The 17,141-nt window shown below is 37.5% G+C and overlaps 1 protein-coding gene across 32 annotated transcripts in view; it reads left to right on the top strand.

Moving 5' to 3' along the window:
- SORBS2 (sorbin and SH3 domain containing 2) overlaps nucleotides 1-17,141 on the top strand; it is a 204,321-nt gene that overhangs the window by 146,571 nt on the left and 40,609 nt on the right. For 22 of the 32 annotated variants that reach the window (XM_036838584.1, XM_036838575.1, XM_036838566.1 and 19 more), the window contains 5 exons: nucleotides 1,398-1,587; nucleotides 4,039-4,153; nucleotides 11,638-11,796; nucleotides 12,488-12,571; nucleotides 14,357-14,413. In XM_036838584.1, coding sequence (XP_036694479.1) covers nucleotides 1,398-1,587; nucleotides 4,039-4,153; nucleotides 11,638-11,796; nucleotides 12,488-12,571; nucleotides 14,357-14,413 — 605 coding nt within the window. The remainder of the gene's footprint in view (nucleotides 1-1,397; nucleotides 1,588-4,038; nucleotides 4,154-11,637; nucleotides 11,797-12,487; nucleotides 12,572-14,356; nucleotides 14,414-17,141) is intronic. The other 10 variants (XM_036838582.1, XM_036838579.1, XM_036838589.1 and 7 more) reach the window with 4 other exon arrangements.

Below are 17,141 nucleotides of genomic sequence, written 5' to 3'. Positions count from 1 at the left end.
AGAAAGGAGCTCTGAGGAGCTGAACAAAATGAAAGACTTTCAATAGGCAGAAGGGAGCAGGAACAAGGAAGTTAGACTAAGAAAAAAAGCGGGTGGGTTACTGCAAGGTCACTTTCCCCGAGGGGAGGGCAGGGGGCTGTTAGGCAGAGTATCTAACTCGTGCTGGCCAGGCCATTCCTGACGGACAGCTTTTAGATTCCATTTCTGGGAGACTCAAAACTGTAACTAAGTTAAGTCTCGGTTTGGTGCTGTGGGGCTTAGCACGAGCAACTCCATTTTGGGTCTGTTGTTTAGTTCTTAACAAGCGCTCAGGTTGAAGTCTGACTGTAGCACTGAGGCAAAACAAAACTGCAGACACTGTCTCATTTGTCATAGCCAATTTGCATGGACCTTCAGGAGAAGCAGATGAATGAAAATAGACTTAGCTCAAAAGATTGAGGTGGCAGGAAATTCAGAATTTTTATAATTATTTTTCACATTGAAGTTTGCATCCATTAGAATTAGTAAATTGAACAGTAGTTACATATAAACTTGCAGAGCCCTTTAGAGTTTTACCATTTAATCAGTAGACAAAGCAACTCTGATTAGTCTCTTCCCCTCCTACTAACCTTACATCGTGCTGTTCTATGCCTTGCACTTTCTGCTGCTTTTTTTCCTCTGCCATCTCCACTGCCCTCTTCCCCGACCCACCCAAACCAATCCTTCAGGGCTCACTCTAGTGTCATCAGTTCTGTGATATCTTCTCCGACCAATCACCATCTTCTAAAATCTTTAATGCCTAAAATATGTTTTCCTCATGTGGCCTTTATCATATGCTACCAATTATTTTCAATCATAATTCTCATCATGTCTCTTTTCCCCAGATGTGCTATAAGCTTATTGAGAGTGGATGTTTCCTTATGCCTTGCACCGCATGTATTTAACTTGCTCAATATTTTGTTTGATTGCAATTAACATGTCAATTATCATATGCAAATCAGAGCTTTTAAAGTAATAGAAGATATTTGGAAACAGTTCTATTAAGTATTCTTAATCTTCTTCTAAAATCTTAACTACGTTATTAGTTTACATTATCCACGAGAAAATTTGCTAAGTATCTGTAAGTTTGTTTCTAGTACCAGTTGGAATTATTACTAATTCCATAATAACTGATGAGGATTCACTGTAACCAATGCTCGTGTATTCAATCCATTAATGAATTAATAATGATTAATAAATTAATAATATTAATAAATCAAGAGCATACCATCCAATGCATGCATTGTGAATATGTTTACCGATAATAATCTTGGTAAAATCATGGGATATTTTTGTGGGGTATAAGTAATGTAATGCACTTTCAACATGTTATTTGTTTCTGTTCTGTGTTTGTTTTGCTGTGCTGTGTTTCCTGATAGGCCTGTACAACTCACCCTACGGTGCTCAGTCACATCCTGCTGCCAAGACCCAGACCTACAGACCCCTCTCCAAAAGCCACTCCGACAACGGCACTGATGCCTTTAAGGATGCTTCCTCGCCTGTCCCTCCCCCGCACGTTCCTCCTCCAGTCCCACCACTTCGACCAAGAGATCGGTCTTCAACAGAAAAGTAAGGCATTTTCCCCTGAAGTGTCCTGTATTTAGCTTAGGATAAAAATAAGCCCACAGGGCGTTCAGCAGAAGAATCAGTGCTTACCTTTCTGAGATAGTATATGTATAGTCTTATAAAGGTGCCATGTTCACCTCCTCTATCAAGAGTGTAGTGAACACTTTCACAATATTGGTTCCTAATATCATGGTCACCTGAGTTCGACTTGAAGTAACTGAGCGTCATCTCCACTCTTTGATCAATAAATGCATATGAGACAAATAAATAGAAATAATTGACACACACTCCCTTTGGCACAGCAGGTCAGAGACTATGCAGTTAATTTTCAGTTTCCTCAGATTTGAAATGTTAGGACTATTAATGATTTAAAATTGCCCCTCTGATCACAAAAGTATCTTTTTGAAAACAGAAAAGGTTATTCGTAAATCATAAGTAAGGCATTAGTTGATGTGTCTAGCTGTGACTCATTTCCACACACTAACTTTAATTTCCCCACTGAAATATTTTTATAGAAACTATTCAAACAAAAATAAAAATTTATAAACACACTTCTATTGGGCCATTTTTATTAGGATAATGACTAATAGTACTACTTATAGGTAACCTTCATTGAGACCTCACTATGAGCCACTAATCTAAGCACTTTTCCTGTATTATATCACTTAATTCTGAGAACAACCCAATGAGATATGTTCTATTTTAAACCCATTTTAGAGAGAGGAAAAAAAAAAAAAAAAAGCTGTGGTTTTGAAAATTAAAGTAAGTTGCTCAGCTCATGCAGCTAGTATGTCCAAGCCAGGATTCACACTCAGCTCTAACTAAAGCCATAGCTCATGCTATACCAGCAATAATAAATAAGAATATAAGAATTATTCAGTATTAATATGGTTATTAAGCATCCATCTATCATACCCATCCCAGAAATATTATATTCAACACCCTACTGTACCATTAAAAGTAACTGATGATCATATAGGGCATAAGATACCACAAAGATAGACATACATTATGTGTGAAGAGTTCTCATTTTAATGCCCGTCTCCTCATGATGATTATATGTTTATAGGTGTTATGTCTTAAATTTGAGAAATAATTGTCTAGACACAAAATGCTATCTCTGCCATAAAAAAAGAACCAAAATGAACTCATTTAAATGTATTTTGTCCTATATGTCGAGTAAAAATAAATCTTTCATTGAGAAACATGATAATCCCTTAAAATTTTCTAGAATGTTTTCATATACATTGTCTTATGTGACGCTCAAAGTACGTCTGCTGAATACTACTCATCAATTTACTAGAAAGCCAGGACCTGCCTGCCCCTAATTCTCCTGTCTTGTAGAAACTTCTATTTCCAACATGCATGGAGTCAGAATTTCATCCCACTCTATGGGTCAGAACTACCCCCACCATGGGACTTTCCTGGTGGTCCAGTGGCTAAGACTCTGAGCTCCCAATGCAGGGGGCCCGGGTTCAATCCCTGGTCGGGGAACTAGATCCCACATGCGTAGCTAAGAAGTTCACATGCCACAACTAAAGATCCTGCATGCTGCAACAAAGATCCCTCACAGGTAACAAAGATCCCGCATGCCACAACTAAGACCCGACGCAGCCAAATAAATAAAAAAATATTTTTTTTAAAAAAAGGAAAAAAACAAAAGAGTTGCCTCCATCTACAGTCAGAAAATCCTTCTTCCTCAAATGTGATCCTCCCAAAGGAAGACTTCTTCAGCCTCAGCTACCTAGAAAAGCTTTACTTTTGAAGTCCCTCTTTGCCTGCCTCTTGAAGGATATTAGTTCAGGAAAAAGAGCTGATTCCAGGGTCTCCTATGCGATGGAATAGACGCCAGCCTCTGGTTTTTCAAGGGTAAAACCATGGAGGGTCTCCACTGCCATACAACTTGCTCTTATGGATGGCAACCCAAGTGATACCTTTGCACTTTTTACAGACAAACTATGATGCCACTTGCAAGATAAACAAGATCAAACATGACGTGTACATTACTCCTTGTCACTTCGGATCAAGGACGCCAGGTCACAGAGTGATGGGATAAACTCACACAACTTAATGGAGCATAACCGCCGCTTCCTCTAAACACAAAAATACACAGCTGCCATTTGTGACCCCAGAGTTCACTAGCAGATAACTGGTTGCATTTCTATCAATACAAACCCCTCGTGTGAGTTATTGAGCCAGCAGGAGGATAGTCCTTGTACGAAAAAAAAGTAGAGGAAAATATAATAGGAAATCAAAGAAATGGCTTTCTTTAAATCATTTATGAAAAACAGAACACAAATGTGGTATTTTTTTGCATATTAACATTTTATCCTGAGATGCTTTAAAAAAAAGTCTATACTAAAATTAGCTTTGAAAACAGATAATCAGTGGTTTTATACAACGGTTTTAAGCATAGAGAATTATTTTAATATGTAATTTGTTGTTGATTTCTAGGCATGACTGGGACCCTCCAGACAGAAAAGTGGACACAAGGAAATTTCGTTCTGAGCCAAGGAGTATTTTTGAATATGAACCTGGGAAGTCATCCATTCTGCAGCATGAAAGACCAGTAAGCACTTGTCATTAAACAGAACGCCAGTTCTCTAGGTTTCCTGGGTTCCCAAATAAACCTGAATTTCATACCGTTTAGCAATTTTTTAACCACAAAGGTGATTTATTTATTTGGCATTATTTAGAAATCATGTTTATTTTGTATCATGATTTGTGTATCTTATCTCAGAATTAAAGATACAGTCTCTAATATATTGTCCCTACTCACCAAATATAGGACTCATTCTCACGTAACTATAAATGTGCCTAATCGTGATCCTGAGTTTAATTTTTTTAAAAAGAAAAAGCACAACTCTCAAATGCAACACTGAATTGCCAGTCTCCATTGCTAATGAGAACAATCCTTCATTCTCTCTGATACAAATGGACCAGGCAGTTCCATCCCTTGGTTTCCATTTTGGTTTCTTAATATTTCTTTGGCTTAAAGGGAAATTTTCCAAATGTCCTTTGTTATAACAAGTTGTTTTAATTGATTCTTATTAAATCTCCCTCAGGTTACCAAGCCTCAAGTTTCCTGACTGATTGTCAATCTAATGGATCAAGATTATATTTAACTTTGCAGTATTTTTTCCAATTATATATTTTAATTACATGCAAAGGAAAAGACATAAAAAGTTGAAAATAACCACTTGCCTCCTCAAAGTACAATTGAACAAATAGGCTCTTCCTTGGCCCTCTTTTGTTTTGATTCCCCCAGTCCTCGCTTTCCCTCCTAGATCAATGCCTTCAGGATCTCTTTGAAATTCTATAATTCCTCTGCATCCCCTCTATCAAAACCTGCTTCTGGTTGCAATTTGCTCGTCTTTGTCTTAAAAGAATTTTAGGTGTCAGTGAACAGGAAAAAGAGAGTTTTCTTTGTTAGTGCCTTTAAGAGTATCCAAGAAACCACAGTATTATATATAACATAAGGCCAGCCCTGAAATTTGATTAGAAACCGTTGCTCACCACACCCAATATGAGTGTCCTTGATTTAGTTTTTGAAACCCTGTATTTATGGTTATGTTCTTGAGAAACATGTTCAAAAACCTTATAATCACATAATTCATACAGGATATTTTTCTAAGCCTTCTTTGCCTTTCTTCAAATAACTCATATCTTTTAGAGTAACAGGACTTTACCAGAAAAACTGAAAGAAAAAAAAGGAACACCACCGAACTGCAGGTTCCACTGCAAACATATAACCCATTCACTAAGTTATATGACTGAATATCATGATCTTTGAAATTTCTAGGATGAGAACTGAGTGAACCATGATATCGCCATTGCATAAAATTTAAAATAGCAAAATAATCATGCAAAATAATGAGTCTCAGATTTAAATGTAAATAACGAAACATTAACGATCATTCTAACAATGTCTGAGACTCTTAGGATGCTGGGGGTTGTAACTGTCCTGGAGTGCTTTTGTAGCTGTGATGTCAGGAAACAGGATTGATTTTGGAAGCAATCCCGTCAGGATATTTCTAGTATTTACTCATGCAGCAAAACCTGTGAAGCCCCACCTATGTGCCAGGCATCGTACTACGTGTGAGGGACACGGCAGTGAGCGAGACACAGTCTTTACCTCAAGGAACTTGGAGTCTATCATTTAATCAATATGCAAAGTAGCGCCACATTTGTGAGAAGTAGACCATCTCCTGTATGGTTAAAACGGAGACACACCAAATGAATTCGCCCCATCAGGAGCTTATTCACAGGCCCTGTCATTGTGACAGAAATTTCCACTTTACCCATGTCTTTGGGTTAAAGCTTTGAAGGCTCCCGGTTTAAAAATAGCAATAATAATAACAGCAGCAATAGCAGTAGTTGTAGCTCCTTATTGAGCACTTACTTATGTGTCAGGCCTTATAATTAGTAATTTATGCCGTATATAATGATCCCAACAACCCTATGAAGTAGATGTATAGAATTCCCATTTTACAGATTGAGAGGCTGAGCACATATTAAGTAACCTTGCTCAGGTTCCCGTGGCTGGTGAGTGCTGGACCTGGAAGTTGAGCCCAGGCAGACTCATGCCTGGTGCACTTAATCACCACCATACTGCTGCACATCCCGGATTAGCTAAATCGGAAACACATTTAGCTGGTAGTCATTATCACCTTAATTAGAGTATTTGATTATTTAATTATTTTGCAGTGTAAGTTAATTTGTTTATTTATAATAAGTTAGTGTACTGGATTTATTTTACCAGCAACCTGGGCCCTGAGTAGTTAGGACACAAGACCTGTATACTTAACTAGCTCTAAGAAGGATGGAAAGATCTGGAATGTGGGTATGGCTGAAGATTTGGGTACGGATGGGTCTCTGCTGCCACAGGAAAGGAGCAGTGGAAGGAACCTAGAAACTTGGAAGGAAATGAAAATGGATGTTTTATGAAGAAATGGAAAGAACCAAAATGTTTATCCCTCCTAAACAATTTTGCTGAGGGCCAGCCTTATGCAAAATGATTTGAGCTAATCATCTGTATCATTTTGGCCAGGTTTTTATTATAGGACTCGACTATTATCTTTTTCTTTTCATCAACCCTGAATCCATTCCAGTTGCCTCTCTAAATCAGAAAAACAAAAACAAAGGGCTCAGGGCATGGTGCTTTTGCAGAGAGTGGCTATATCTTGATAGAGTTTACGTAAGATTCGAGAGTGTCTTGGACACACACAAGAGAGAGGATAGAGAGCAGGTTTGCTAAATACGAGTGATGGGACAGCATGTGGACAACACATAAGGACCGCAAGATTTAGGCACTCTCATGTCTTTTTCCTCCAAGACGGTTTGTGAGCATTCCTTTACTCTTTTCATCTTAAATGTCTGTAAATTGTACACCACAGCTGGGTTATTCTCTGTTGTTCTTTTGAATTCCGAGATGACGCCATTGTCTGCCCAGTTTTCCCAAGTGTCATCTTGGATTCGCCTCTCCCCAACCATCTCAAAGTCCTGCCTCCCAGGAGAAATGCCACGGCCACTCCTCTCTTCTGGTCCACAATTGTCCATTGCCTATGTTAGAATGACAGCCACTAACTCTTTTCCCTAATTCTCCAATCTAGTCTCCACACCACAGCTAGGGCAATCTTAGAAAACCTCCTGCTCAAAACTTTCTCCCAGCTCTCAAGTGTCCTTAGAGCAAAATCCAAGTTCCTTAATGTAATATACAAAAAACCTTGTGGTTTGGCCCCCGCTGACCTCTCCAGCCTCAAGTATCTTCCTGCCCTTCCTGCTTCACTCACCATGTTCCAGCTCTACAGAGAGCTGTCAGTCTTCCCCCCCTGGACCTTTGCACAGGCTGTCTCTCTGCCAGGAATGCTCTCTCCACCACCTCTTTCTTCCTGTGGAAAATCCCATCTCCTCCTCGGCCTGTGTCACTTCCCCCAGGGCACCATCCCGACTACTGGACACTAGGGGCCAAGCTTCTCCTGCTGTGAGCCCCCCTACAGCACACTGCATTACCCCTCACAACCCTGAATTGTAATGGCCTGTTTACTTGTCTGTGTCCCTCACTAGACTTTAAGCTCCTTGAAGGCAGGGACCCCGTCTGGTGCACCAGTCGAATCCCCAGCACCTAGCGCAATGCCTGGCACATGGTAGGTGTTCAGTGAATACACACTGAATTAATAGTAAGGGAATGAGTATAGGTTTTACCCTTGCAGTTAGTGGGTAAAGTTGGTGGGACCTAATCCTTGTTCTGTTGCTAATCTATGAAGTCTGTACATTTCTAGTGACAAAAGGCACCATGGGTCTCCGTCAAAGCACACACGAGGGATTCCACACACTGCTGTTAGTAACTGTGGTTCCCGAATTCCATGATTCCCTAGCGTACAAAGGGGGTAGAGGAAGAGAAGTCCTCCCCCGACCCTGGCCAAAAGGATCCTCCTCTTCCTTAGAAATCAATGGAATATGCATTTATATTCTTTAACAGGAAAGTAAAAATGAATACAATTTTTGAAGTGCCTAGATGCTCATTTGACTATAAATTTAGAAATGATGACTAAATGGGCCAAATGTTTGATCTAGAAAAATACTTTGCCATCACCAGGAATTTATCTTAAACTGATTTCAACTGCAATTTATTCCATGAGACAATCATGCAAACTCTCTGCTTGGATAATATAATCTACAAATAATAAAATTAAATAATAATAAAATTCTACATCCCATCTGGGTTGGATATGTTTATAGGTGAACCACATTAAAATAAAATAATATAAATTCAATTAAGCACTTATTTAGGACAACTTTATGCTTGAAAATAGAAAATAAGGGGGAGATGTTATCTTTCTCTACAATAACTAAACCTGCACATAATGGTAAAAGTGAAAGAAAAAGCATTGAAAACACAGGGCAGAGTTGAAATGCAATTTAAAGCCTCAGTAAACTTAAGCTTCTTTAGCAGTGAAGACTGTCACTTAAAGCTTAAGCTATAAAAATTCTGAGACTTTCATCTGTTGGTTTGAACCATAAAAAATTATCCCAACTAACAATGTGTAGAGCACTTACTGTGGTATCTCAATAAATATAAAACATAGTAGCCAATGTCATTAAGGCTTAAAAATCTAATGAGCATAAGTTATAAAGGACCAAATGATGTTGGCAATTTTTCTGTTCGGAACGGCACATAGAAATCCCATGCCCGCAATAAGAATTCTGAGAACAGTAGTATTTTTGTAACCTGAAAAGCAACAAAATGCTTTTAAACTGTAGAAAACAAAACTTCAAAAATAGGTTACCTTTAAATAAGAATTGTGTGTGATTTATAATTTTAGGTTTTCTTACTTCCTCTTGAGCTCATGACCAGTGTTCGTTGTAAGCCCACGTGTGCTGAGTTTTTCAAAATGAAAAGAGATCAAAAGAGGGTAGAAAGAGGCGCAGCAGTATCTCTGCTCTTTTGTTGTCTTTTATGAGCATGATTATGCTTCCTAAATGAGTTTCTGAATGTTAACATTCATGTTGAACGGCTAAAAAACTTTCAAGTCACTTATGGAAAGTGCTGATTTAGTGAGATCATTAGTATGTCTGTCTGTCGGCTGACCATCTGAATGTATATCACTGACTTTTGTGAGGCCTCTGTGTACCTTAGAGTGACTCAAGATTGCTACATAATACATTTAATTGTTGCCTGACTAAAGGGATTCAAAAGGTCAACTGCAGCATAGAGAAAATTCTAGTTCTGCCACCTACCATTTCTTTACCATCGATCGAGGCTCTGCTCAAGCATGTGCCTTTCATTACATTCCAAAGTTATGGATAATTACCAATTATCCTTGCGGGGGTTTTCTCTTCTAATTTCTATTGGCATGAATTCTAGACAGTTGCCCATTGAGATGATAAATTGAAGTTTTAATCTACAAAATCGTAATTCATGGGAAGTTGCCATTCCAAGGTAGGGTGCAAGATGGTAGATATTCTGCTCCCTTTTCCATAGTCTATCATAGAAATAGATTTCTATAAATCAGGATTTAGTATATTTGTTTGTTGTATCTATTTTTTAAGGCGGAAATCAAAGTTGTAACCAAATATACTTATTTGTCCAGTAAATTTGCTGCCCTCTAGTGTTCAAAATGTTTTTTAAACAAATGTTTCCTCTAAGAGAAGTTTCTATCTCCCCTTAGCAAAATAAAGTACTGTACATGAAAACAGAGATTATAAAATCAAGAATTAATAATATTATTAAGGATATAACATTAGAAACAGTGAGATTTGAAAAATCCAAAGATTAGTTTTCCTGTGGAAGCAGTCCTGGGTCTCTACAGACAGAACAAAATTACTGGAAAATTCTCTCTAGTGTCAACTACCTTAAGTATCAGCTCCAGCCAAACTATTCCACAAAATACCTACATACTGCAGCTATAATCTAAATGATAATTGGAGAAAAACAGTATTTCAGTACTACCAGAATCTCAATTACTATTTTTGCACTATTGAATCAGAGATAAATTGAAACAAACTTTTTAATTAAACAGAAAATGGTAAATTAATTACCAGAATATTTTCTATCAATTTCACTGTTACTTCCGAAATGTAAACCAAATATAATGTTGACTAAGTAAGAGAATATATCTCAAAATTTCTGCAACATTTCTCATAGTAATTATACGATGTTCTCCATAACATTATAACAGTAAAGGAGAATAATACTTTAAAAGAAAGAACAGAACAATCTCAATACTGTGCTTGTCCAGACACAGGCTTTGTGACACCACCATAACTGTTATCATAGTCTGTTTTTAATCTCCAAGCACTCCACGGTAAACATGTCACAGGGTTATTACATGGTCTTTATCATTATGGTCACCACATATTCTGGATACCATAGGCCCTTTCACTCTTGTGTTATGATGTCTCAAACTTTTCTATCACTGCCTGTAACTACTATTATAATCTCATAAAATATTGAAATAAAAAGCACATCTCTAAAAAGGCTTTGGATATAATTGATTATTAAATACAGACTGTGTTATTAACAAAACTATTGGGAATGCAACAGGCCAACAAAACACTCGGACAAGCTAATGTCAAATAATGGCTTTTGTTTGAATATGGCATATCTCAAAGCACCCAATATCACAAGTTTGTAGAGCATTTCTCCTGGAACTGAGATGTAGTTACTCCATGGAGGTCCTTGAGTTCTTTAGAAACTGGAAGGGAATGATACGAATCTGCTTTGAGGCCATGAGCACATCATATATCTCCTGGAATGTGTCCTCTCCTGGCCCAGGTGAATGGCTTTTAGAGAACTGGAGTTTTTTTATTTTTCCCCTGACTTAAAATATTACTATCCAGTTGTTCCATGCTTACTTAGTGTCATGTAATAAATTCTCAAAGAAGTCATAACCCATATGTAGTACTTTAAGCATCCCTTTTTAATGTAAAATCAATGGCCTGAATGAATCTGGTCAGGCATGTATTATTTAAAAGCATTAAGGATATCACTGGATAAAATAAATGCTCTGTCTTTTTTTCTATTATTAAAGCATATATATAATATGTATATATTTTCTCAACCTGCTTACATTAACAGTCCTAGGTTTTGTATCTTAAATATGACATTCAGAAACCAGTGGAGGGGTGTAAGTCAATTACAAAAAAAAAAAAAATTTTTTTTTAATTTTTCTCTAAAGTCTTAACCAAACCAGGGTGGGATTTTCTCCCTCTCTCTTCCCCAACCTTGACCGACCACAGTAATATGAAAAACCTAACCCCACCCAGGTCCATTTCTCTAGCTCACGGGGGACAGGTAGAAGGTGATACTCAGGGTATCTCATAAAACGTGGCCTTTCTTCACTTTGTGAAGGTTCCTTGTCTTCACGCCTTTTCAGTGATCCGGGCCATTCCTAAATTATCTGAGACCCCGGGGACATTTTACTTTTCCTGAACGTTTCCTCCTGCCTCACCTAAGGCAGGACACAAAGTGCTGCTAGCTGGTGTCCTCTTGGTCCCATCGAGAACCTCCATCTAATGAAGCAGTTTTTCCTTCACCCCTTTTTCTTACAGCCCCCTCTCCCAACCACTCCGACACCTGTTCCAAGGGACCCTGGCCGGAAGCCTATTTCTATGTCACCATATGGAGAAGTAACTGGTAGCCCCTCCCCTCCGCCCAGGACCAGCATTCCCACACCAAGCCCGTGCACCCCGGCTCTCTCTCCCATCTGGGTGAGCTCCTTCCTTCTTTAACTTACCTCATGCCGTCGGGAAGTTCAGGTGCAGCCCTGGCTCCCCAGAGGCTAAGAAGATAATCAGAGGCTGGCTACTCACAATCACTCCCACTTTGCTGCCCTTTTCTTTCTCACCGAGACCCCGGGTTCTTCATGCCAAACAACCCGCTAACAGTCTCCCAGCACTTCTCACTCCTCCCCCACCTTGTATCTCTTCCCACGTTACCCCTTGCCTTCCCCAGGCTCTCCAAGTGCCTGCACCTGAGCGAACTGTCTGCTGACTCCAGGCTTACACGCTGGGACCAATGAGGGCGGGGGCGATGGAGTGACTCGCCCAGAAGAGCTACTTGGTGACTGAGTTGAGCCTGTTTTAATATCCTGCTGTGCTATCAATGCTCAATCTCACTGTCACAGAGAGTTTGTCATAGTTTATGCATCAAGCTAAGGAGAAAACTAGAAATGATGGCGGAGAAAATAACTAGGGGCCTAAGTGATGCCATCAAAGCTCATCTTCATATCCTAATTTTGCCCATTTTACTTTACTTCCTTTGTTCTCTCTGGCTGAGATTTGTTGGGTGAGAGTTGATGCATGTTTGTGTGCGAATGTGTGTGTTTTTCATGCCTCACAGCGTTGCCCTCACTTAGCTCAGTGTGACTTTTCCTTCCCTTTTCCTTCACATCTGCTCCAGACTGATCGCATAAATCCAGATGACATAGATTTAGAAAATGAGCCCTGGTATAAATTCTTTTCAGAACTGGAGTTTGGACGCCCGGTAAGTGAGGCTAGACTGTTAATATAAAACGATTAGGAGAATGTTGTTTGATTTATAAAACATACCATTATCAGAAGAGATAGGTGTCATTTAGAGAATGAAAGCTGAATACTATATACACCAAAAATACTCTGAAAAAAGTATATTCTACACACACAAATTTGGTACAGCTTAGCCCGCATTCACTTCTCTACCAAACATTTAAACATGTCAGACACTTCCTATATAGTTTTTCTTTCCCACCAAATCATGCATTAGATTATTTAATATCTGATTGATTACAGATTCAAAATGTTGAGATAGTATCTGTCCTAGAATAGTCAGACAATTATTACAGATTTATAGAAGATTTGTATTTGTTTACAGTCCACTTGGATCTAGCTCAATCAGAAAAGCACTGTGAAACTTAAAATAATAAAAATTACTATTATGATAGCTCCTATTTGCTGAGGAATCACCAAGCACCTGGAGAGGGCTGGGTTCCATACTAATGATCTGAGTCCTCACAATGTCTCTCCAGTAAGAAGCCGGAGGCCAGAGGGGTTAAGTAATTTGCCCAAGAGAGTTAAGTGGCAGAGTCAGAAGTTAAACTCAGACCTATCAAAAAAACAAAAACAAACAAAAACTTCTGGCAAATCCCCACTATAATATACTGCCAGAATATCCCCACTATAAAATGTCTCATTTGCTCTTAGGGATATAAGGAAAAGGAAAAACAAGGAAACCCTGTGGACCTTGATTTCTCCTCCTGCTACTGAAAACCACCACGACTCCTCTAGTCCCCAGACCTCCACCAAAGGTGGATCTTACGAGAACTGCTTAATCTGTTTGGGATAAAGCATCAACCCAAGCTTCGAATAACAATTTCCTTTATTAACTCGAGTTTTACTGGGGAACTGCAGCTGCCGACACAGTGCATTTGATGTCTGTCAGTTACATAGTTTTTATACTCTCACTGGTGTTTCTGAATTTTAAACACTTAACATACCGAATACACCACACAGAAGTTTTATTAAAGATCAGAGAGTACAATCTTTCTTTTATCATGTCATAGACTGAGTTATACAGTCATATACTGACCATATATTATATACTAGGTGGTTATAGTAGTTAGTCCCTTTTGTCCACTAAAATGCAAACGAGACTTGGTTAGATTCATTGTATCTTATTGAACTGGATCAAAAGTGACTGTAAATGAGTATAAACCAAATAATATTTTTAGAATTTCTATAACTGATAGGAAGAATATTTTTCCTAATTTGAATCCAAGTATTCACATAAATGCATTTTACTTTAGACAAAAAAAATTCCCTAGCTTTAATTTATATGTGTTGTTATTGTTGATTGGACAGTTTATAGGGATAGGACCAATTTCTGGTTGAGCCTAAATTATCAGCATTTTTCTACAATCATTTTCAGGCCACACATGGAAACTCACCAGCATGCTATCCACCTGCTCCTTCAGTGTTTTTTTAATGTACCTTGCATTCCTCCGTGGCTAGAGACTAGGAGTGCTAATTTTGATTTGATGAAATGAGTTTATAAATATACTAATCAAATCACTAGTAATTTTGCCCAGTGCTTGAGAATATTTACGAACATCGCACTCTTCCTCCTGGGCTACCCCCATTTTGCTCCATTCATGTCACTCTATATGTGTATCTGATACTGTCAGCGCTCAATTTCTAACTGTTGTCACCTTTTCCACATGTTCATTCCTTGCTGCCATTGATTCTCCTCCATTCCATCTCTACACTTCTGCTTATGTGGTGCATCTACACCCAGCCTCCTAAAAAGGCTCTGGACTATGTTCAAGATCATTCTTCTGGTGTTTCCAATGAGGTAAAAACAAATTATTCTCTTTTTCAGATTTCTCTCTTAGGACCTGTTACTGTGATTCTGAACATCCGTGTTTTACAATTCGCTAAAGTGTCTAAGCTGTTTTTGAAAAATCTGTCTTTGCATCACTGGATTGTATCCAGTATCATTGCTTGGACATTAATTATACCAAAATTGTTGGCTCTTTCTGAAACATAGGTGAAGAATCATTCCGATCATTACTTTCAGGTGAACTATTCAATGCATCCTGGTATCCAGGAGTGTGATAATCAAAAAGCAAAAGTAGTAGTGTTAGTGCATATATTTGATTAGACTGAGTAAAATACTGCTAGAAATCTCTTCAGAGCCATTTTATCATCATGCTTGGAGGTGTAGAATGACAGTTTGTATTCTTAGATAATCAGATTTTTATGCCTCACATATTCCTAAAATTTATTTTAATTCTTTCATTTTCCTAAATACAATTTGTGGACTTTAGCATCAGATAAAATCAAGAATAGGGCTGACAAATAACTGGCACACATGTCACAACTTCCCAGTCAGACACCCTTGGCAGACATTACTAATCCTTCTCAATGCTATAATCCAGGCAGCCACTCTAATAGATTATCACTGGCACATGAGATGAAATGCATTTTCCATCTCTGTATAGGAATGTTCATGACAATCTGATAAGTAAAAAAAAAAAAAAAAAAAATTTATGCCTGGCAATGTACAGTGTTATTTGAGTTAGTCAAAGAGAGTATGAAAAATATATATTTTCATTAAAAAGTCTTAACTCAGTTAAATATGTGCAACTAGAAAACAAAACTAGTAGAATACCTATGCTGCAGGGTATACTACTGACACATGATGGTGACAACTGGAATTGCAGGCACAGTCTCAGGAGGAAATATCCAACTTTCTAGAGCAATTTGCAATTCCAAATTATTTCCCCTGAGGTATGCATCACAGTGTATGTTAAAACAGAGAAGTGTTGAAATATTTATATATTAAATAAAAAGTAAATAGAGTAACCAGAAACATTCTGGGTTATTGAATTCAATCATTTCTAAAGGCTTATTTGCTGTACATAGGTGTGTAATCTGAAGAAAATCAAATACAACAAGCAGTTCTATTCTGTGTGTCATGTTACCTCTAGATCTGAAGAAAGGGTATCATTTCAACATATGAACAGCCAAAGAATTTACTTTGGAATTCAATGTGGTCAGATATTTCTCTCAGATATCTTGGTCAGATATTTCCAAGATATTTTTAAGACAGTTAGTTCATTGAGAACTGAAATGGAGTTAGAGATCGCCATGTCTAACTCACTCATTTTTCAGTCAAGAAAAGTAGAGTCCAACTATTTTAAGAAATATGTCCAAAATCAGATGATAACATGGTGGCAAATTAAAAATAAAAAACAGATCTCTTAACCTTCACTTCAGTGCTATTTCCTTTATACCATACTTCTTAGCAATTCCAAAAGATATATTTAGAGCTCAAATCTTTTAGAAACAAATTATTTACTTAATACTATTTCTTATTAACCATTAATTTCTGTGAAATACATTTCTATAATTAACATTACACAGTAATCCTTGGGATAAAAATAGTAGAAACTTAATTCTATGCATTCTGTAATGTTAACGGTAGTGGCAAAAAAAAATCACATAAAGAAGCACTTTGCTGATGGTTAAACTGATTTTGCATTATCTCTTAGGGATTGAGACGGGGGTGTCGTATGTTCTGATAGCATATTAACTATATTATTAACTTCACATCATGGTTTTTCAGTGTTAAAAAATCCTCTGATAAGGTACTGGATTCTGTCTCTAATAACCTTATGTAAAACATTTCTGGTAAAATTTGTAATTGATTAGACCTTATCTTAGCTACCATTTATCAGTTGCCTAGTATATGCCATGAATAACATACTTTTTAATCCATAAATATAAGTGAGAAGCTGGCATTAATAAGGAACAATTAAGGACTTTTAAGCAAAGTTTAATCACATGATCACATAGCAGAAAGAGCAATTCAGTGTCTGTATTTTATTAAAATGACCTTCATTTAGGTGTATTAAAATAATGGTAATATGTAAATACTCAGTAGATCATAATAGGTGAAATAGCTACCTCCTTTCTGGAGACAATTTCCATTTCAGAATGAGTACTAGTCATATACTTATCATACAAGGTTTTCTCTTAGTCATCTATCTAGACTTTTTATTGTTTCCTTATAATTTAATACTGAACCTTTCCTTTGAACACACATCACAATACTGGTTTCAGTTTATTTTAGGTTGTGGAAACCAGCACAAGGAGGAGTAATTGTACTTTCTTAGCCTAAGTCTAAAACACAATTAATTTATCAGTATAGAGCCTTCACCTCTTACACTATGTTTTATTTCATATTATTGTTTAGGCTCATGATTCAAAATCATTTAGCTGGTGATTCAAAATTTCTGATCACTCTAGGGGTATTCTAAGAGTGTTCCACAATGGATACTTTTTGATGGCCAACTGTGGTTTGTGGTTGGATGTCCCATGAAAGTTGTGAGCCACACAGGTAGCAGTGCTCTGAGGCTCTCTGGTGTTGCTCTTCTGCAAACATGTAGAATTAATATTTCAAAATCAGAATATAATTGTCTGGTTTTATTTATTTACTTGTTTGCCATCCTTCTTATTTAGTATTTATCTTTCCACCTTTCCAGTGTCCAATTCAGAGTAGCAAGTTAAAATAGTCA

Source organism: Balaenoptera musculus, chromosome 21 (assembly GCF_009873245.2).
Source record: "Balaenoptera musculus isolate JJ_BM4_2016_0621 chromosome 21, mBalMus1.pri.v3, whole genome shotgun sequence".
In the NCBI taxonomy this organism is placed as follows: Eukaryota; Metazoa; Chordata; class Mammalia; order Artiodactyla; family Balaenopteridae; genus Balaenoptera; species Balaenoptera musculus.
Note: the sequence above shows the minus strand (reverse complement) of the source record. Positions and strands in the feature narration are given on the sequence as shown.